General features: G+C 39.0%; 1 protein-coding gene across 7 annotated transcripts in view; it reads left to right on the top strand.

Annotated features, from left to right (window-relative positions):
* Nucleotides 1-22,151, top strand: part of CDKAL1 (CDK5 regulatory subunit associated protein 1 like 1) — a 706,117-nt gene that overhangs the window by 479,277 nt on the left and 204,689 nt on the right. For all 7 annotated transcript variants that reach the window (XM_039237460.1, XM_039237461.1, XM_039237462.1 and 4 more), the window contains one exon: nucleotides 11,066-11,246. In XM_039237460.1, coding sequence (XP_039093391.1) covers nucleotides 11,066-11,246 — 181 coding nt within the window. The remainder of the gene's footprint in view (nucleotides 1-11,065; nucleotides 11,247-22,151) is intronic.

Below are 22,151 nucleotides of genomic sequence, written 5' to 3'. Positions count from 1 at the left end.
AAAATTATATACAGAACTGCTAATGAAGCCAATTTCTTTCTAAGTAAAGACTAACCTGAGCTGTTTTTATTTTTTATATTTAGTTTTTATTTACTTATAAAATAAATTATAGAACTATAAATTTTATTTATTCATAAATAGTATTAACTAGTTTTCATGTGTGCACTTTCAACATAATTAAAATTCCAGAAACAAGCTCAGCAGTAGTGTAATCCTTCATTAGATATTTGAGGAATTTTCTCAGGTTGCACCTCAGCCAGAATGTTAGTCATATCTAGAGCATTTGGGGCTTTTTTTTATACTTTACACATAAATCAATTCACCAAATGTTAAGGTCTTCTAATTTTTTTTTCTCTGATAAAGAATATCAAACTGATCATGTCATGTAAACTCTTATTTGTTTGTCTCTTCCATTCTGGTCAGAAACTCCTTACATCATTTTCTGCCAGTACTGATCTATGGCACAAAGTAAAAAAGACATGTGAGCAGAAATTATGGGCCCTAGGTGTCCCGGATGGAAGGTGGAGGAGACCAGGTTCAAGGTTTTGGGTCCAGTGTCGTTCCTCTCTTCCCTTAGTTCCATAAAGAACACAAAAGCAGGTTGACATCTATTAAGCATCTGTGTGCCAGCTGCTATTATAAATGCTTTATATTCATTACATCCCTTGATCTCACAACAGCCCAGGAAGGCATGTGCTCTTATCCCCATTTTGTAGAAGAGAGGGACCCGAGGCTCAGAATAGTAACAAAACTTGTGAAAATGTGACTAGAAACCGGGGGCCCAGATCCATCTGGATTCAAACTCTCGTTTCTACCACTACTATTACTGCTCCCTCTCTCTGAGCCGTTTGAAAATAGGGGTAATTACGTCTACCTGCTTCTTGATGAGTGATGATAATGATAAAAGCAAGAAGATATCTTATGAAGAATAAATTTAGCACATAGCCATTTACGTTTTAAATGCCTCCATATTCACCAAGGTACTTGCGTGGAAAGAGCACTAAGCAGGTGGAAAGGTTTGGGTTTGAATTAGGATTCTTCCAGCAATAGCTTGGTGACCTTTGTTAAACCATTTAACCTGTGGAGGCCACAATTACCCTCTCTTTAAAACGCACTTGTGCAGATGGAGGCAAGTTGTACTTACTGTAGTAAATCGCTTTGCAAATATCCTTACTGAATATTTTTAATGTAAACTTGGGATCAGCCACTGCTTCTAGTACGTCAGTTCAGCGAGCACCTCAGTAACATGGGTAGAGGTGAGACTGCCTTATCATTCAGGGATCCTGCACCTCTGGGTAATCTACCTCTCAGTCTTACTTCCCCAAAGGTACTTTCCCTGTGTCTCATAGAGATTAAGATAGAAGTTACCTTAGTTGCGAACACATTGCCTGGTATTTAGTATCCTATAATAGGTGGTGGATGTTGTCATTTCTTTGACAGGGTTACAATAATAATAGCTAAAACATAACAGGCACCCTGTGGCTGGCACTGTCCTTAGCAATGAGTACCTGTCCTAACTCCTTAATCTTCTTCTCTGTGAATACTCTTCCTATCCCAGTTTTAGAGGAAAGTAAACCAAAGCATGATAAGGCTGAGTAATTTGCTCCAGAGCATGCAACTCGTTAGTAAAAGAGCCTCTTCGTATCTATGCAAGGGAAGATGTTTCTCCCAGGTGTGCATAGGACGAGGAAGGACCATCCAGAGCCACACGTGTCTTTCTTTGTCTTAGTGACTTACCCCTTTTCAACCCTTATCCTAACATATAGGTGCTTTTGCTTTTTCAGCTCGTGTCCTCTAAGAATTGTTGTTCAGGGGTGCCTGAGTCGGTTATGCATTTTGATTTTGGCTCAAGTCAGGATCTCACGGCTTGTGGGTTCGAGCCCCGCGTCCAGCCCCACACTGGCAGCACCAAGCCTGCTTGGGGTTCTGTCTCCCTCTCTCTCTGCTCCTCCTCTGTTTGATCTCTTTCTCTCAAAATAAATAAATAAACAAACTTTGAAAAATTGTTTTTCATAAAAGTATGAGAGTACTTTTAAAGCTGCTGACCATTTTCTCAAATTTACTTGAAAATGTCATGTTGTTTCTCCTGAAATTTCCTTTTTGAGGATGAGCAGAATGGTTCCTTGTTATCGTCTGTTGGGAGCTGGGCCATAGTCCTTCTTGATGTCCTACTCAGAACATAATTTCCTTTCGACCTTGACCTTACCTTTTGTTATCTCTGCCCTGCCCTCCTATTTGGCCATATTTAATTCTTTGGCTACATGCTGTCAAAAGTTCAGCTGTTAGGACTCTTTGGAAGAGAGTATGTAATGGAGAATTCCTGCTCTCTCTCTGTCTTCAGAAAGGTTTTTCTTCCCCCACTTTTAACAGGTTTGTTGTGAGTATAATTTAGATACCATACAGTTTGCACCCAATGTAAGTTATAGTTTGAAGTTCTTAGTAAATTAAGAATTTGTGCAGCCATCATCCCAGTGCAGTTTTAGAAAGCTTTAGTTACAAGAAGTTTCTCAGTGCCTACTTGGGGTCAGTCCCGGCTCCCACCCTGAGACCCAGCAACCACTGGAGCTGTTCTGTCTGTATGATTTTGCTTCTTATAGAAATTTCATAGAAATGGAATCAAACAATAAGTCATCCTTTGTCTCTTCCTTCTTTTACTTCAGAATGTTTTTCAAGGTTCATCTGCATGGGACCTGTATCAGTAATTGGTTCTCTTTTCTTTGTAGGTAAATTTTCATTGTTCATTTTGTTTACCCATTTACCAGTTGACAGACATTTAGACTATTTCCAGTTTGGGGCTATTATTAGGAAGATCGCTATAAAAATTCACATAAAAGTCATTGTGTGCACATAGGTTTTAATTCCTTTTGGGTAGATTGCTAGGATAGAAACTTTCTTAGTCACAGTAAGTGTATGTTTCACGTTTTAGGAAATTGCCGCACTGTTTGCCAAAGTTTTGAAATCCTACCTACAACAGATAAATGTTCCTGTCTCTAGATGCACATCCATGTCTGTTATTTTTTAGTTTTTTTTTCAACACAGCCTTACTCTACTGAGTGTGTGTGGCGTCTTACACAGTTTTTACTTGCATTACTCTGTTAACTAATGATTTTGAGCCAGCTTTTTATGCACTTACCTGTCTTCTTTAGTGAAGTGTTGGTTAAAATCCTTTGTATGGTCCATTGTATGGTTGGTTATGTTGTCTTCTTATTAGTGACCCATAGGAGTTCTTAATATATTTTGAATACAATGTTTTCATCACATATATGATTTGCAAGTATTTTCTTCTTGTCCATGCCTTGTCTTTTTGTTTTCTTTTTGGTGCTTTTCCAGTAAGTCCAGTTTATCCGATTTTTTTTCTTTTATTGTGCTTTTGGTGTTAGTGTTCTAGCTAAGAAATCTTCCCCTGACTCCATCGAGATCACAAAAATTTCTTCCCATATTTTCTTCTGGAAATTTATTAATTCAGGCTTTTAAGATTTAGATTTAGTATTAAAGTACTTTAGTACTAAAGTGTTTTTTTGTGTGTATAACATAAGGTAAGGGTCTAGTAAGTTCTTTTTGTTTGCTTTGCATATGGTATCCATTTGCTCTAGCATCTTTTATTGAAAACATGGTCTCTTGACCTCATTGAATTGTTTTGGCAGTTTTGTTGAAAATTCATTAAGTATAGATGTATACATGTATTCGGTATTTTTTTGCGCTGTGTTGTTCATTGCTATGTCCTTATACTCATACCACACTGTGGTGAATACTGTAGCTTTATTGTAAGTCTCTAAGTCAGGTACATCCACTCCACCAACTTTATTTTTTTTTCCTCTGGCTACTCTAAGTCCTTTGCATTTTTATATAAATTTTAGAATCAGCTTGTCAGTTTCTACAGAAAGATGTGCTGATATTTTGATAGCAGTTTCATTGAATATGTGTATCAATTTGAAGAGACATGAAATCTTAATAACAGTAAAATATTCCAATCTATGAAAATTATATCTTTTTCTATTTATTTAGATAATCTTTAATTTCAGTAAATTTTAAGAAAATCTCTTCAAATTTTTTTAATGTTTTATTTATTTCTGAGAGAGAGAGAGAGAGAGAGAGCGTGAGCAGGGAAGGGTCAGAGAGAGGGAGACACAGAACCTGAAGTAGACTCCAGTCTCTGGGCTAGCTGTCAGCACAGAGCCAGACGTGGGGCTCAAACCCACGAACCGTGAGATCATGACCTGAGCCGAAGTTGGACATTTAACAAACTGAGCCACCCAGGGGCCCCAAGAAAATCTCTTTAAGTTCTGTTTCTAGAGTGTAAGTCTTAGATTTCCCAAATTTATTCTTAAGTTTTTTTTTTTTTTTTTTTTTTTTTTTTTGCTATTTCAAATGGAATTGTGTCCTTGGTCTCATTTTTTTTATGTTTATTTTTGAAAGAGAGGGAGAGATTGAGAGAGAGAGTGAGAACAAGTGAGAAAGGAGCAGAAGGAAAGAGAGAGAATCCCAGGAGGCCCCACACTGTCAGTGTAGAGCTGGATGTGGGGCTCGATCTTTTAAACCGTGAGATCACGACCTGAGCCTAAATGAAGAGTCGGACACTTAACCCACTAAGCCACCCAGGTGCTCTGACCTTGATTTCATTTTCTGATTGTTCATTACTAATATAAAAAGCACAAATGATTTTTATATATTAATCTTTAGCTCTGCTAAACTGGCTTATTCTTCTAGTTTCATTAAATTTCTTAAGAGTTTCCAAGATCATGACAAGATCATATTACCTGCAAAAAAAAAGTTTACTTTTTCTTTTTCAACCTATATGCCTTTCTTCTTCTTGCCTTTCTTGCACTGTTTAGAACTTCCATAATATATTGAATTTAGAAGTGAGAACAGGAATCCTTGCCATGTTCCTAATCTGAATGGAAATGCATTCAGTCTTTCACCAATAAAAATGAGGGGCGCCTGGGTGGCTCAGTTGGTTAAGTGCCCCACTTCGGCTCAGGTCCTGATCATGTGGTTTGTGGGTTCAGGCCCCACTTCGGGCTCTGCTGACAGCCTGGAGCCTGCCTGGGATTCTGCTCCCTCTCTCTCTGCCCTTCCCCTCTCATGTTCTGTCTTTCTCAAAAATAGAATAAACATTAAACATATTTTAAAACTTAAAATGATAATTGCTGCAGACCCCTTATCAGGTTGAGATAGGTTTTCTCTATTCTTTGTTTACAGAGAGTTTTTATCATGAACGGGTGTTGGATTTGTCACTGAGTTTTCTGCATTTACTGAGATCACCATGGGGGTTTACCCTTTATTCTTTTAGGAGGCTTATTGCATTAATCAAAATTTGTATGTCACACCAGACTTACATTCTTGGGATTAAAACTTGATCCAAATTGGGGCCCCTGGGTGGCTCAGTTGGTTGAGTGTACGACTCTTGGTTTTGGCTGAGCCCGTGATCTTGCAGTCCTTGGGTTCAAGCCCCACTTTGAATCCCTGCTTGGGTTTCTCTCTCTCTCTGCTCCTCCTCAACTCTCTCTCTCTGCCCATCTCTCAAAATAAATAAATAAACTGAAAAAAAAAAATTTGATCATGATAAACAATCCTTTTTCTCTATTTCTGTGCTCATTTTGCTAATATTTTTATTAAGTGTTTTCTGTTTTCATAAAATACACTAGTCTGGAATTCTAGTCTCTTTCTCTGGTTTTTATATCAGCTACTGCTGAACTTATAAAATGAGTTCCTTTTTCATCTGTGTTTGAAGTAGTTTCTATAGAATTGGTTTTACTCTTTCTTAAATGTTTGATAAAATTCAACTGTGAAGCCTTCTGGGCCTGGGTTGTTTCATATTGTTTCCTTTTGGTGGCAAGATCTTAAACTACAAATACAAGTTTTCTAATACATTAAAGGCTATTTTGATTTTCTGTTTCCTCTTGAGTCAGTTTTAATTATTTATGTCTTTTCAAGAATTTGCTCATTTCAGCTTAAATTTTTAATGTATTTGCACAAAATTATTCATAATATACCTTTGGTGTTTTTGTTTCTTTTTTAATGTTGGTAGCATCTGTGGTGCTGTCTCCTCTCTCATACATGAAGTTATCATTTGTGTTTTTCCTTTCAGTCTTGCTGATAGTTTAGTAATTTTACTGTTTTTTTTTTTTCCAAAATACACCTTAACTTTTCTTGATTTTTTTTCTTTATTGTCTATTTCATTGTTTTTTTTTAAAACCTTTATTTTGGGGTGCCTGGGTGGCTTAGCCGGTTAGGCGTCCGACTTTCGCTTAGGTCATGATCTCGTGGTTCGTGGGTTCGAGCCCCGCGTCGGGCTCTGTGCTGACTGCCAGCTCGGAGCCTGGAGCCTATTTCAGTCTGTGACTCCCTCTCTCCCTGACCCTCCCTTGCTCACGCGGTCTCTCTCTCTCTCTCCTAGAAATAAATAAAAATATTAAAAATAAATAAATAAAAAACCTTTATTTAATAATTTATTTTTATTCCTACTTTGGGTTTGATTTGGTCCTCTTTTTTAGCTTCTTGAGGTGGAGGCATAGACTATTGTGTTTACCTCTTTGTAGCACAGATGTTTAAAGCCATGAATTTCTAAGCTCTTTAAGCTGCATCCCATATATTTAGATGTGTTTTTACTTTAATTCAGAACTAAAACCAGTTTCTTGGGGCTCCTGGGTGGCTCAGTCAGTTAAGCGTCTGACTCTTGATTTGGGCTCAGGTCGTGATGTAATGGGTCGTGAGGTCAAGCCCCGCTTTGGGCTCTTTGCTGACAGTGTGGGGCTTGCTTCCCCCACTCGCACTCGCTCTCTTGTCATAATAAATAAATCACCTTTAAAAAATGTTTCTTTTAGGGGCGCCTGGGTGGCTTAGTCGGTTAAGCGTCCGACTTTCACTTGGGTCATGATCTCGCGGTTCGTGGGTTCGAGCCCCGCGTCGGGCTCTGTGCTGACTGCCAGCTCAGAGCCTGGAGCCTGTTTCAGAGTCTGTCACTCCCTCTCTCTCTGATCCTTCCCTGCTCACGCTGTCTCTCTCTCTCTCTCCTAGAAATAAATAAAACATTTAAAAAAAAAAAAAAAATGTTTCTTTTAGTTACATGCTTGTTTATGCCTAATAATTTTAATAGGTCTGGTTCTTTTTCTGATTATTTTTATTTCTTTATTTTGAAATAAATAGAATGTGTGTACTAGTCTTAATTTCTCCACGTATGCAATATAAAGCTTATCCTTTTCCCATTTTTTGCCAGTAAAACACCAAATTGCAAGTGAAAATCTTGAGATGTGTAAAGCACATTTTAAGTAGTATTTCGAGTACTGTATGGGGTAAATATGTGTGTTTATTTTCACTTAGGGTAAATAATTAAGTCTTGAAATATTTGGGATGCTCTTAACTCCTAGCCTCGGGCCAGCTAGGAGTTCTTGCTCTACTGATACCCTCCTGATTGATAGATTTGCATAGCTGATCATAGCAGCAGTTCTGCCACAGCAGATGCGTAATTAGAATCTTTCTCATTAATTCTGTTCCCAGGCTATTTAATGAACCCATTTTTGCCAGTAAAAAGCTTGTATATGTCAGGAAAAAATAATGGTCAAAATGTATCTGTTATTTAAGCTAAGTGAGCATTTTCATCTTTCTTTTAGAGTCATTTTCTCACACTGCTATGAAAACACAACTATAGATCTTTTCAATTTTAAAAACATATAATACCTAGTAAAATTATATTCATTAGGCTCCCTGCTTCAATACATGTATAGAAATGATCATTTTTTAAAATTTTAGTATTTTGAAAATCCATTGCTTCTCTAAAACAGAATTTACTGGTGATTAGCATATTAAATATTTGGATTAATGTTCTGTCTTACACTCCTTAAATTTCCTCATAGCCAATTAATTAATTTAGAAATTAGTTCACTTCAGACTTCCTTGATTTTCTTATGAACTGAGGAGAATTATTTACTAGCCAAATTAACAATATAAATATAAGTTTTTCTAAAGTTGGTTTACCTAAGGAGTCAAATTATTTTTAAGAAACATTATTTGCATATATAAATTAACGTATAGATGAGCCTTATCTAACATTAAAGTGTAGTCTTTCCTTTGGAAACATTGTATAGGCAATCAGTTTATACTCTTGCAGACTTAGAAACCAATTAAACTGTTTTTACTTTTAAATACTGACTAACAGGTCTTTTACAAATTCATAGTTGGCCTGTCCTCTTTGTTATCAGTCAGCTTTTTATGTAGATTTTGAAATATATTCACACATTGAACATCCCCTTTTTTAACATTTCAGGGGACTCCTGGAAAGGTTTGTCTTTTCTCTTTCACTGTGGGCACACCATGCCAAAGCAAGCAGGTGTTGTGTAATCCTGAGCTCAGCTATCCCGGGTCAAGAAGGATTGGAGGAAGGGGAATCAGTAAGGTACTTTCCTTCGGGAATACCCCATAATCCAGTGCCAGATTCATTGCAATCCATAGCCTACGACAATAACCAGTTGTCTTTGTTTCTATAGTATTTCACAGGCAGTTTCTAAGATTTTTCCCCCCCTGGGGGAGATGGACTCTTCTCTGTCATTTCTGCTATGATCTATTACTTACAGCTTTGGTTCTTGTGGATTTCTTTTGTTCAGGAGTCATTACAAGTCAAGTGTAAACATTTGCTAATTAAAGTTGTCGACATACTTTTTCTTTTCCACGTGCTTTAGTAAGTCTAGAAAATGGTCTTTTTATCTACAGCTTACTGTCAAAACATGTTTTCTTATGATTTTCAAATGTAATTTTGATAATCACCGTTGAAGAAGATTGTTTTTATATCACATTAAAAATAAAAAAAGTTGTTTTTCAAATATGCTCTGTTTCATTTTTCTCTATGCACATTATCTCTTTTTCTGTTTACCGTCACAGAGAAAAGTTCTAGCCTTTGGAACTTATCTCACTAACTCAAGGTCAGCCAAATTAATAGCTAGATGAGACTTAAGTAGGACTCAGGAAAGAAATATTTTTAAAAATCAATGTCATTCTTCTCCTACACAGGAATTAAAGTATTATCCAAACAAGATATGGAAAGCCATTGTTTTTATGATGCCATTTGTATTAGGCAGCTGGTTAACTTCACTTTCCTCACTGTTACATCCTTTGTTCTCTCCTGTGCCCCTAAATATCTAATATATTTAAATGAGATAAACTGTTTTATTCATGCATATAGAACCACATTTAGGGAATAGAAAATTTGATATTGCCCCCAAATATCTAATATATTTAAATGAGATAAACTGTTTTATTCATGCATATAGAACCACATTTAGGGAATAGAAAAATTGATATAGTTATGTATCTTTTGGTTTGTAATGTTTGAGGCTGTTTTTCCTGTTGTTTATGGATGGAGAGTAATATTGGAGCTTTGAATATGGTTCATATTTTGGTATTGTTATACTGTTAACACACAATAGAATATTGTAGCACGCTCTGGCACAAACTCCCCACTGGGAAAGGACATTTGGGCTCATCAGAAACAAAGGCAGCTTGTTACCCAGTCAATCTCTGATGAAAAGCTTTTGATGATTTATTCTTAAATTAAATATGAAAAGGCAGAGTCAGTCTTTATTGATCGCAAGTCTCAGCCATGAATGAGAGGGACCACCATATAAGAACTTGAAGGAAATTGACTGCAGAGCAGTGAGCAGAAGAAACCTTGTGGAAAACCTTTAGCTGATATGTTTAGAAAGATGAGAGAAGGTGTTGCACGTCTAAAACAAATAATGAAGTGATAATATAAGAAAATTTGCTAGACCTAAAGACCAAGAGTGTCCAGACCATACCCTTTACAAAGATTTACATGCCTAATCCAAGGTCTACTATCATGAGATTTAAAAAACATTGAGAATAAAATTCATATCCTAAAAGTCTTCAAAAAGAGCATAGGGCACCTGTAAAAAGTTAAAGAGGTTTGCTTTAGAGTGAATCAAGGCAGTTCATCAGCAACCTTTCAAGCTTGAAAACAAACAAACAAAAAAAAACACAGTAGAAAATTTTGATGGTTAACACTTTTCATTTTGGAGAGCTGTGAACAGCCACAGTGTCAGTCAGTTGTGTGGATTAAGACGTGTTCGGATTATGCTAAGACAGTAGCAGAATTTCTCTGGCATTCTTTTTGATGAAGCTTCTGAAAGGATGCTCCAGTAGAATTAATCAAGAATTAAGAATATATAGGATCCAGGTAAAGGTGGGGGGGGGGGTGAACCAAACCCCAACACTCAAGGACAACAACTGGCTCATTATGAAAGCAATACACACCTGAGAAAGTAGGAATAGCATTTCCAGGGAGGAAAAATAGAATAAGTGAATTCTATACAGTACCTTGAGTGTTTAGAAAATAGTATTGGTTTTTGATCGATCTGAGCTTGTAGAAAATGTGAACACATACCTAGACTAGGAAGCAACATTTAAAAAAAAAAAAAAAGAGGCAGGTTTTAACTCTGGGAAAAAGTAAGCGTGGGAAAAGAAAACACGATGGTGGTATATACAAGTTGTCTGTGAGCAGTACCTTTGCAGTTTTAACTAAAAACTGTGTGGTGATTTTACTGGGAGGGAAAGGATAGAGTAGTTTAAAGGTCTAACTCCCCATTTGCCACAGTGGAGAAGTAAGTATTGCCTGAAAATCAAAAATCAAGAAATAGCAGAATAAGCATTTATTTTAAAATCTAGGAAAAAGAACAAAGAAACATTCAGGAAAATTAAAAATGAAGGTCTCTAGAGGAGGCTTGGGGCCCCTGTTGTCCGTAAACTTGTACTGTTTAGGACTCTCTAAAACTATTTGCGCAAATGTCCCTTGCCTAAAAATAGAATTTAGTTTTAAAACGTAGGCATTTAAAATATTGGAGCGGGTCACCTGGGTGGCTCAGTCAGTTAAGTGTCCAACTCTGGATCTCAGCTCAGGTCTTGATCTCCATTAGTTTGGGCCTCGCGTTGGGCTCCATGCTGGGCATGAGGCCTACCAAAAAAATAAAGATTTAGACAAGAAAGAAACTGTCAGAGAATTAGAATAATAATGGATGGCATTGAGTTTTTTTTCCATTTTTGTCTTGTTATTTTGTAGAGTTCCTGGAATAACTCTTGCCACAGATATTATCTGTGGTTTTCCTGGAGAAACAGATCAAGATTTTCAAGAAACAGTGAAACTTGTTGAAGAGTACAAATTCCCAAGCCTCTTTATTAACCAGTTCTACCCAAGACCAGGGACTCCTGCTGCGAAACTGCCGCAGGTGCCTGCACAAGTGGTAAGCGACTTCGCGGGCAAGGAAGGTGCTAGATTCAGCCAGAGGCTGTAAAAATCAGCTCCGCTGTCTACCTTACACAACTGGCTCCTGGGATAACCTTGAAGTTAAAAAATACGGGGCAGGGGGGGCGGGGAGGAAATGGGCAGAGTTTGGGTGGTTCAGTTGGTTGAGCGTCGTCTTGGGCTCAGGTCCTGATCTCAGGGTTCATGAATTCCAGCCCCACGTCAGGCTCTGTGCTGACAGCTCAGAGCCTGGAGCCTGCTTCACATTCTCTGGCTCCCTCTCTCTCTGCCCTTCCCCCACTCGCTCATGTGTGCTCTCTCTTTCTTGCTCTCTCTCTCAGTCTCTCTCACTCAAAAGTAAACATTAAAAAAATTTTTTTTAAAGTTTCAGACCCAGTATAGGCAAACTGTTTTCCAGAATGCCTTAGAAATTAATGTTCTCAAAGTAATTTAGTTTCGAGATTCATTGGCTGAAACGGAAAAATGTTAATAAGCTTTAAGAGGAAGTCATATGTTTTTAACTGAAAATTTTCTGTGTTGTTTCAAATAACAAAAACAAAATTATGCCCTACCATTAATTTTCCCAAAGCTTACATGAATAAATACTAAAAGGAATAACCCAGAACTTATTATTTTTTCTATTATGCCATATGTGAATGTCTAACATAAAATTTACAGTTTTTTATTTCAACATTAGTTGAAAAAACATATTTTTATTTGTATATATAGATATATATTTTTTATATATTTTAAAGTCTATTTTCCCCAGGAAAACTGAAGTGAATATCATTCTTCATTTTCTCAAAATTTTTTATCTTTTCATTTCACAAATTTCTGTGTATACAAAGGTAAGAAAACATCTTCCAGGTAGACCATATAATTTTATTTCTAATTCAGTCAGTGATAAAAGCAGATTATAGCACCACAATTGACTTTTCACAACCGTAAAAGTAAGTTGGATTATTCCATTATTTTTATATCTGAATTGAATAGACTTTATTGCATTAGACACAGTTCACCTCTTCGGGTCTACAGTTCTTTGAAATCTGATACATGCGTGCACTAATTTAACTACCACCCAGTCCAGGTGTGGGACCCTTCCATCGGCTCCCCCCAAATTCCCTTTTACTTTTTTGTAGGTTTCTACTCCCTCATCCCCAGATCCTGGAAACTATTGATTTCTTGTCCTTACAGTTTAATCCATTCTTTTTTAAACTTTGCTACTTTAATTAAATAAAAGAAATTAAAAAAAAAAAAAAAAAAAGCATTCTGAGCTGTAACACGCCCGAAGAACTGCGTACAGCTGTTATGTTTCCCTGAAGTGAATCCTTCCTTCCCTGCACCCCGGGCAGATCCAGAAGCAGAAAATCACCAGCAAGAGATCCTTGTCAGGCCCCTCCCCCTGTTCCCTCCCTTTTCCCAGTAGAGACCACTGTCCCTCCTTTTAACACCATACATTACGTTTGACCTGTTTTTAAACTTGATCTGAATGGAAGAATTCATCATTGTCTGTTTTTTCTTTTTTTTTTTTAATGCGGTAATTCTTTTTATTGTTTTTGCTTTTTCAGTAAAATTAATCCTTGCTACACAGTTTCGCCTGAAGTTTTAAGTTAACTGTTCATCTTACGTTAACAGGAAATGGATTTTTCAGGGCGCCCGGCTGGCTTAGTCTTAGAGCTTGTGACTCTTGATCTCATGGTAGTGAGTTCAAGCCCCACTTTGGGTGTCGAGATTACATAAAAACTGGAGTGACTGGGTGACTCAGTTGATTAAGTGTCAGCTCAGGTCATGATCTCATGGTTTGTGGGTTCGAGCCCTGTTCAAGCTCTCTCTTAAAAATAAACATTAAAAAATTAAAAATGAGATTACATAAAAAATAAAATATTTTTCAAAATGGATTTTCTACTAAATTTATAACACATTTAGCTTTGTTAAATAATTTTTCATCTTTTTCTTAACTTTTTTATTATTATACGGCTTTTGAGGCTAATACAGCTGTCCCCAGATTTCACATCTGAAAAATCTCTGCATCTCTGCTGGGAGTTGAACCTGTTGCTTATTGAGATTGTTGGTGTTTATTTCAGGAATTGTTAAAATCTCTGATCTGTCCTAAAATAGTGAAGCCTGAGCTGTCCTTGGACACCCACTCTGCCATGCGCATCTCCCTCAAGCCCCCGATTCTCATTTTTTTAAATAGCCATTATGTTGCTGAGACTAGGCTGTTTTTGCAAGTAGCTCTCACTCATCTGTTTTCACTGCTGCATATTATTCCATTGGGTGCTTGCTTACCCACCCTAATGTGGTAAGAGTTGGGCATTTTCACAATTCCACTATTAATGTTGCAACTGAGAACAGCTGTGAGTATTCTTGTTTGTAACTTGTGACTCATCTACGTAAACATTCATTTTTTTAATGTTTGTTTATTTTTGAGAGAGAGACAGCCAGACAGAATGTGAATGGGGGAGGGGCAGAGAGAGGAGACGCAGAATGTGAAGCAGGCTCCAGGCTCTGAGCGGTCAGCATAGACCCTGACATGGGGCACAAACCCACGAACTGCAAGATCATGACCTGAGCTGAATGAAGTCAGACACCCAGGTGCCTCCCCTTGATACCATTAAAAACGACTGGTTTTTCATTTTTAAATTGTTATTGCTGTTTAAAAATACGGTTGATTTTAACATACTTATCTTTCACCCATCAACTTTGCTAAATTGACTTAGTAATTCTAATAATTTTTCTATAGATTTTCTTCATAGTTTTCCATGTATATAATTATGTCATCTTTTGATAATTGCGGTTGTGCTTCTTCCTTTCCAGTCCTCAGCTGGTATTTTCCTTCTTCTCTTATTGAACTGACTGGGGCTTAATAGTATGCTATTGAATAGAATTGGCCATTTCCCTTCTTCCCAAACTCAAAGGAAAAGTCTTCAGAATTCCTCCATTCAGTATAAAAGTTGACTATAATTTGGGGATTCTGGAAGTTCCTTCTTACTCCCAATTTACCCAGAGTTTGTGTGTATGAATGCACAGGTGCACGCTTGTGTGTGTTTGTTTTAATCATGAATGACATTGAACTTAATCACTTTATCTTCATCTACTGAAATAATTACATAGTTTGTTTTAAGTCTCTCAATATCGTGAACTATACTGAATGGTGTCAAATGTTTAAATCAGCCTTGCATTCCTGGGAGAAACTTCACTTGGTCATAATGTATTACTTTTGTATATATAATTTTAGCTAATTTGCAAAAATTTTGTGACGAATTTTTGCATAGTTGTTCATGGAGGATTTTGATCTGTAGTTTTCTTCTGATATCTTCCTAATTTTGGTATGAGACTAATGTTGGCCTCATATAAAATGAGTTGGAAAGTATTTCTTTTCTCTACGTTTTTCTGGAAGAGTTTGTATGGAATTTATATTATTTCTTCTTTAAATGTTAGATAGAATTGCCTAATGTGGTAAGTAGAATTCCAAGATGGCCCCACAAACTCACTCAGTCCCTCCCCTGCTGGGGTACATACTCTAAATCTCACTCTGATCTCTTTGATCACCTTTGAAAAGGTCAACCATTTTCTATTCAGGTATTTCTTTTGCTCCATTCTCTCATCCCTTCTTTGGGGATTTCATTTTTATATGTTAGCTGTTTTCATCACGTTCCCCATTGTCTAAGCTATCCTTTTTTCATATTTTTCATTCTTTGTTCTCTCTGTGTTTCTAGATTTTTTTTCCTCCTCACCTGTTTTTTAGTTTCTCAATATTCGCAGCAGTCACTGGTCCGTTGGCTTGGCGTGGTGCCTGGAGAAGCGGCACCACTCTCCCCTGCGGGGCAGCCGGAAACGTAGACCCCAGGGCGCCACCCCAGACCTCAGCAGTCCTAGTCCGTCATCTCCAAATGATGTGTGTGTGAACTAGCTTATGAGAAGCGCCCTTCTCGTTCACTACGCCTCTCTTCATCTGGTTTTAGTCAGCTGTCAAGCCCATCTATGGAATTTCTAATTTTAGTTAATTTATTTTTTCTTCTAAAGAACGACTTGTGGGGCTCCTGGGCGATTCAGTCCATTAAGCATCTGACTTTTGATTTTGGCTCAAGTCATGATCTCATGATTTGTGGGTTTGAGCCCCACATCAGGCTCTGCACCGGCAGCGCGGAGCCTGCTTGGGATTCTCTCCCTATGCCCCTCCTTAACTCTTACACACGCACGCACGTGCACACATGCTCTCAAAATAAGTCAATAAACAAACTCTAAAAAAAGAACAGTTTGATTTTTTTCTTCATGGATGCTAGTATTCTAGTGAAATTTGTCTTTTTTATTTTTTTTTTTTAACATTTTTTCACTCTGTTATCTTAAAGCTCATTCTGAACTCTCAAATATCTGGTTCTTTCTGTTAGTTCTTTCTGTTGTCTCTTTTTTCTTCTCGATTTTGATCGTTTGTCTTTTCTTTTCTTGTACCCGATCTTTTTTATTAAGTGGTGACCATTGTCTGTGTAAAAACAGAACGAAATGACACTAGAGGTCCTTGGCAATGATGTATCGTCCTCCAGGTGGTTTAACTTTGCTGCTGTCAGGCTCTGTGGTAAGGCTTGATTATTTCAATTGATCTGAGATTGATTTTTGAGTCTATTTTTCAGTGTTCTGAGGACTGCTTTCTTACTGGTTTCCTTGTACTTTCTGCCCGCAGACAGGGCTGTGCTGGGATTTAATGGCTGGCAGTCAGTGGGAGGGCATCTGCCCGTCTCCATACTGTCAGTACATCCTCTGTGGGCACTCTCAGACTACCTCTGTGGCCTCACGGAATTCGGAATTGGGACAGGAGGCCCATGGCCAGCTCTCATAGACTGGAAAAGGGCCAGTCGCTGCCTGCCATCCACCGTAGCTCGTCGGGGTCTCGTGTGACATTCTGTGGGGCTTACCAGGGTGTGTTTTCCAACTCTAATTTTTGTGTCCCCAGGCTCATGAGAATGCAGAAGGCTCTGCATAGCTGCTAAGGCTCATAGCTTTTGCGTGGTCCCCCCAACCCCCAGCCGCTACTTACAAACTGATAAATACCTCAAAGGGAGAAGTGGCTCCGAATATGAAGCTTATGGGCTTCCCTTCTCTTGGAGGTCTTGCTCCCTCGGGTCCTCACTGCCTTGGTAGCTTTTGATGTTGAAACAGGACATAATACACATTTTACTCACTTTTTCTCATTGTTCTTGGCAAGATCGCTGGTCTGATCCAAGCTAGTTTGCCTTAGCCGGAAGCAAAACTCATTACATAAAATCAGCTTTCAGATGTTTTTTTTCTTTTCCACTCGTCTTTTATCTTTTAAACGTAGCCCCTTAACACCTTCCTTACATTTTTAGATTTTAATAACCTGGTCCTGGTATAGCAGAACTTTTTTTTGCCCCCTTTCCATTGTAGAGCAGTTTCAGGTTCACAGCACAAATACGTGGGCCGTACATCGAGTTCCCACACTCCCTGCCCACACGGGCACAGCCTTCCCCAGTGTCAGCATCCCACCGTCGGAGCGGCACCTTTCTACGTGGGTACGTCCTTCTCACCTACTTTTACGTCAGTACTCCTGTAAGTGAATACTAGTATTAATATAAATATATGCCAGTTTTTAATGGTTTATAGTAGAGCTCTTCATAATGAACTAAATTACATATATTTCTTTTTTTTTTAATGTTTTATTTATTTTTGAGAAAGAGAGAGAGACAGCATGAGCAGAGGAGGGTCATAGAGAGAGGGAGACACAGAATCTGAAGCAGGATCCAGGCTCTGAGCTAGCTGTCAGCACAGAGCCCGACGTGGGGCTCGAACCCACGAACCATGAGATCATGACCTGAGTCATAGTCGGATGCACAACTGACTGAGCCACCCAGGCGCCCCATGTATATTTCTTAATCATTTAAATCACCAAGTGGATAAAGCCCAGTTGAGTTTTGTATATGCATAGGTGTGGGGGAGGGGGTTTTCCAGTCTTTTATTGCCTGCTGAAAAAAGAGTATAACTCTCTTAAGTTTATAATGGAAATAAATTAGGCAGCGTATTTTCACTAACAAGATAAACTAAAATTTATTTTTTCTCTTAGCTTTTGCAAGATGATTAATGTGTAAAGAGATTTAATAGTAAGATCACCTAAGCTAAATGAGAGCGACCTTAGACTTTTAGATGAAAGGTCAAATTTGCATGTTTATATTTTCTTTTCAATTGAGTCTTCCTTCATTAGTCTTCATTAATTTTAAGGAACTCTAATAGTGTTGTCAGATTGTCATGGAGATTCTTAGTCTGCCTAGGAAAGGTCACTTAAGTTTTAAAAGTCTTTGGATCCTTATGTGTCAATTCCAGACTTTTTTCATTTTAAGAAAATTTTTATAACAAATAATGAAGTTGGGATGAAATCTTTAAGAGGCTGTGACCTGAAACACAGTCTTAAGGGGACAAGAGTGGCTATTGGAATATTCATATTGGTTTGAAGTATTAAATTGTGGTATTAAATCCGCCCGCTTGCCTGTCTTAGAACCAGAGAGTAATATCATGTCTTTAGATACATGTCAGCGTACAAGAATCATAACTCACTTAGCTGCAGTTTCTAGAATAGTTACACTGAGGATAACAAGGCTTTGGGACTCTTCCTGACTCAGCCCTGCGGAGCGTGGGTACATGTGCCTGAGACACATAGGCCACCTTGGGATAGACGGTCAGCTTCGCCGAAACCGTTCACAGCAGGTTCTCCATTAGGAACTGAATTTTGGCTGGAGGTGCTGGCAAGGTGGTCACTCAGAACAGATGTCGAATGAGGAATTGTTCTTAAATCATAGACAGAGCTTATTCATTGACAGTAATGGCTCTCCCACATCTAGCTGCCTAAGAGTCCAAAATTCACTTTTTAAAAAAAATTTTTTAATGTTTATTTATTTTTGAGGAACAGAAACACAGAGTGCGAGCAGAGGAGAATCAGAGAGGGAGGGAGACACAGAATCTCAAGTGGCCTCCAAGCTCTGAGCTATCAGCACAGAATCCGGCACGGGGCTTGAACTCATGAACTGTGAGATCATGACCTGAGCCAAAGTCAGACACTTAACCGACTGAGCCACCCATATGCCCCCACAGTCTCTTGTTTTCAAATTATGGTTTTTTTCCTTGGGGGAGAGAGAAAAATAGTTTTAGTAGTCTTTATACTCTAGGCTGTCTAGTACTCTTTATTCTAAACTGATTTCCAAACAGACCTAAAGGGACACTCCTTCCCTCAGGCCCTTTTCATTTTTTACTTCTTTATTTATTTTTTTTACAAGGATATTCTTGAGATTCTTCTGCAATTAATTGCATTTGATCCCACCAAATACAGTTAATCTTTTAAATTCTACTTTTCCTGACATATCAGTTCTCCTTTGATTTCCATCTTGGAGAGAGTTTTTAGCCTAACCCTAGTTTTGTACTGTGGATTTCAGCAGATCATTTAGCGGTGTCTCATGAAGGCTTAGTAACAGTAGGTTTCTATATAGGTGATCCATCTGCTAACCCAAAAAGGCAGCTGGGAAACCTCCTATCTTGTGTGAGCTTTTATACAGATGACATTCATTTAACAAACAAAATTGAATTTAATGATCTCCAAGGCCCCTTGAAATTCTTCATAATCTTTGATTCTCTCTCATATGGTTATAAGGCCACCTTTCAGACCATATTTTGAAAGTCTCAGGGCTTTCTTTTTCTAGATCATTGGCATGTAATCTGCATTTCCCATTTCTTTCATCTTTTATTTTGAATCTGAAAACTTTTGTCTGTATAATCAATTAATTGACTGACTAGGACTACTAAACACAGAAATGAAATTAGTTGTTTTTGGGGCTCCAAAGGGCAGCAGTGGGACCAGCTGTGCTGGAGAGGGTACCAGGCCCTGAAGATACCACAGCCCGATCCCAAAACCTGTGGATGTACTACCGCATGTAGTAGAAAGGCCTTCACGAATGGGACTAAGTTCATGTGTTTGAACTGGCGCATTATTGCGGGTAACGTGGGTGGGCTCTCTCTTCACAGGAGTTCCTGTGAGAGGGAGGCTGAGGGTTAAAGTTAGAGGGCGGAGAGTGGAGGACACACACAGAGGATCAGAGTAACGTGCTTTGAAGATCAAGAACGGGACCATGAGTTCAGGGACACAGGCTGCCTCTAGATGCTGGAGAAGACGGAGCAGATTCTCCCTTAGATCTTCAAGAAGGAACACAGCTCTGCTACAACCTTGGTTTTAGCCCATAAGACCCCTGTTAGACGTCTCACTTCCAGAACTGTGAGATCACAGATCTGCGTGGTATGTGTTGACTCACTTAAGATTGATCATTTGTTGCTGTACCAATAGGGAATTAATATGCCAACAGTGGGGTCGTTGGAACTGAGGGCATCGTCCAGCTCTTTGGGATGGGTACATTGCTTTCAGCCCTTTATGCTACCCAGGGTGTGCTGTGCCCCTAGATGACAGCAGTTTGCTCCTCGGCCTATGAAAACTTACCCTGCTGCTATCCAGCAGGCCTCCCCATAATAACGCCCTAACAAGGTAACAGTAAGAATTAACATCCATTTAGCCATCAGTGTATGTCCGACATTGTTCTAAGCCCTTCACGTATTTTACCTGATTTCATTCTCACAAGTTATTACGGTCATTTTACACATGAGGAAACTCAAGCTCAGGGTAAGGAATTAACTTGGCCAAAATCTCAAACAGAAAGAAGAGGGTCCTGCCTCTCTCTTTACCCTGTGGTCTTGCACTTCCTTCCAGAATCTTCTGCTCCCACACGCCCAGTTCCGCCTCCTCTGTGCCAGGCTCCCTGGAGGGAGCAGCACATGGGGAGTCCTGGGGATACAGAAAATGTGGGACATTTAATGACTAAAATGCTCAAAATGCATGATACTTAGGACAGTAAGGTGTGTTGCAGTCTTTGGTTTGGTTTTGGTGCGGTGGAGGGCAATCTGCAAGTGTGTGCTTGTATTGTCAGTGAGTGAACCAGGAGCCACAGGCACGCCCTGGATGAACGTGGCCGTATCAGCCTTGCTGGATGGCCGTGGTCTGTTCTGTGGGCACTAGGGAGCTACTGACTAGCGGTGATCACTGGTTTGTTTTTGAAAGCTCATTCCATGCGCTATGGACAAAGAATCAGAGTCAGGAAGCCCAGCTAGGAAACTGTCCCAGACAGGTCTGGAGACTAATAGGTGACTTATTCCTGAGACCTTCGACCAGTACTTTTCCTTTGGACCTAATAACTGCAAGTCTTAGACTTAGCTGCATGTCACCATAGTTCTGTGTCCACTGGAGAATATTAATTTGCTGTACAGAAGGTCACTTAGTTGGCTTTAGATCGGTTCTGGGCTCACAGACAAGTACTGGTAGGCCAGATGGTTTACAGGGACCCTCGAACATGCTGCTAATTTAGGCCGTTACGTCTCATTTCTGCCTTTGTTTCTACTAGTGCTGTTGGTGCTCTGTTTCTTAATGGTCATGAGATTGTTCCCGCTCCAGACCAGGCCTAGGCCTCTTCTACTCAGAAGGAGAAATGCCAGACCCCGCCAGACCCCTACCCTTGTCTGTTTCCCATCCCTCCCCCAACACGATTTTATCTCCCCCAAAACTGGGTCTACATGGCAGTTACAGGACTGGCTTTTTCCTTGTAGCCTCTTTATCATCTTTTGCGTTTTTGTCCTAAGTGCCGTAAGATAAGCTTCTCACTGTGCACGCACGCGTGTGTGTGTGTGTGTGTGTGTGTGTGTGTGTGTTTGTGTGTGCGTGCACATGCATGTGTGTTGTGAACCAGTAGGAAACTCAGGGAGGATTTGAAGAAGCTGGAAGTCTGATTGGATCATTCTTTTTTAAATCCTTTTAAAACGAAGTACTTTTCCTTTTATCCCACTTGTACATTAAAAGAGTAAAGGAAACCGATGATAATGTTTGGAGCTTTGAAGAATGTGAAAATAACAAGAATTGTTTAGCCTCCGTGCTGTAGAGGGAAGTCTGCCAATGTGGCTAATGCCGTGGCCTTGCCAGTACTAGTAAGCCCTTATGTTGTCTACCGTCTTGAAATTGAAGTGTTAGAGCATTTACCAAGTGTGATTAATTTGGAGTAGATAAAAGCAAAATGTTTTGTCAGTCTCTCACGAAAGACAGAAAGAAAGTGCTGTTTGTAAGAAGAAAGTATTCTTGAGGGTATAAAAACACACATGGATGTGGACTGACGCGGTAACGCCCCATCCCGGGGCCTGTCCAGGGGAACAGGTGAAACACCCAGGAAAGAGGCATCACTGGTGAGATCTTGATTAGCGTTTTCTGCCACAAGTGACTTTTTAAAAAGAATTATGCTCCTGATTCCTTCCTCTCAGCCTGAATCATTCTTTCAGAAAACCCCAGCTTTCTCTCTGTGTACCCTTCCTGCTCCCCGTGACTTTCTGCCCTCTGACTTCTTGCCTGCCTGCAGTGGAGTACTTCCTGAGTTTTTACTTAGTCCTGGTTGACACTGAACTGAATCTCATTCTCATGCATATCAGCTTTGTGTAGTCACACCCCCCGGACAAGACCTGTACTAGACACACCTAGACTGTAACTTCAGGATGGGGCCGTGTTTCGGTGGAATTGGTTTTTGTTCAAGATGGTAAAGATAAGAAAAGAAAGACAGATTTTTGCTGATACCTAAAGTCCTTTCATAGGACTCTTCTGTTAATTACAAGCCATTGTTAAGAATAAAATCAGTGAGGACTATATTTTGGAACCGTGGTTTGTCTTGGTATTTTAGGGTTTCTAAAATAAGTCAACTTTAAGACAGTGTAGAGTCAGATATGATCTGAGAGCCTTGAGTTCAATGATAACAATTTTTTGTGCTTTGTAGTCAGCTTGTAGAAAATCATAAAAAAAAAAAAAAAATTCCAGGATGCCTGAGTG

The sequence above is a fragment of the Hyaena hyaena genome, unplaced genomic scaffold (assembly GCF_003009895.1).
Source record: "Hyaena hyaena isolate Hyena2069 unplaced genomic scaffold, ASM300989v1 scaffold_125, whole genome shotgun sequence".
NCBI lineage: Eukaryota > Metazoa > Chordata > Mammalia > Carnivora > Hyaenidae > Hyaena > Hyaena hyaena.
This window is presented reverse-complemented; position numbering and strand designations above follow the sequence as displayed.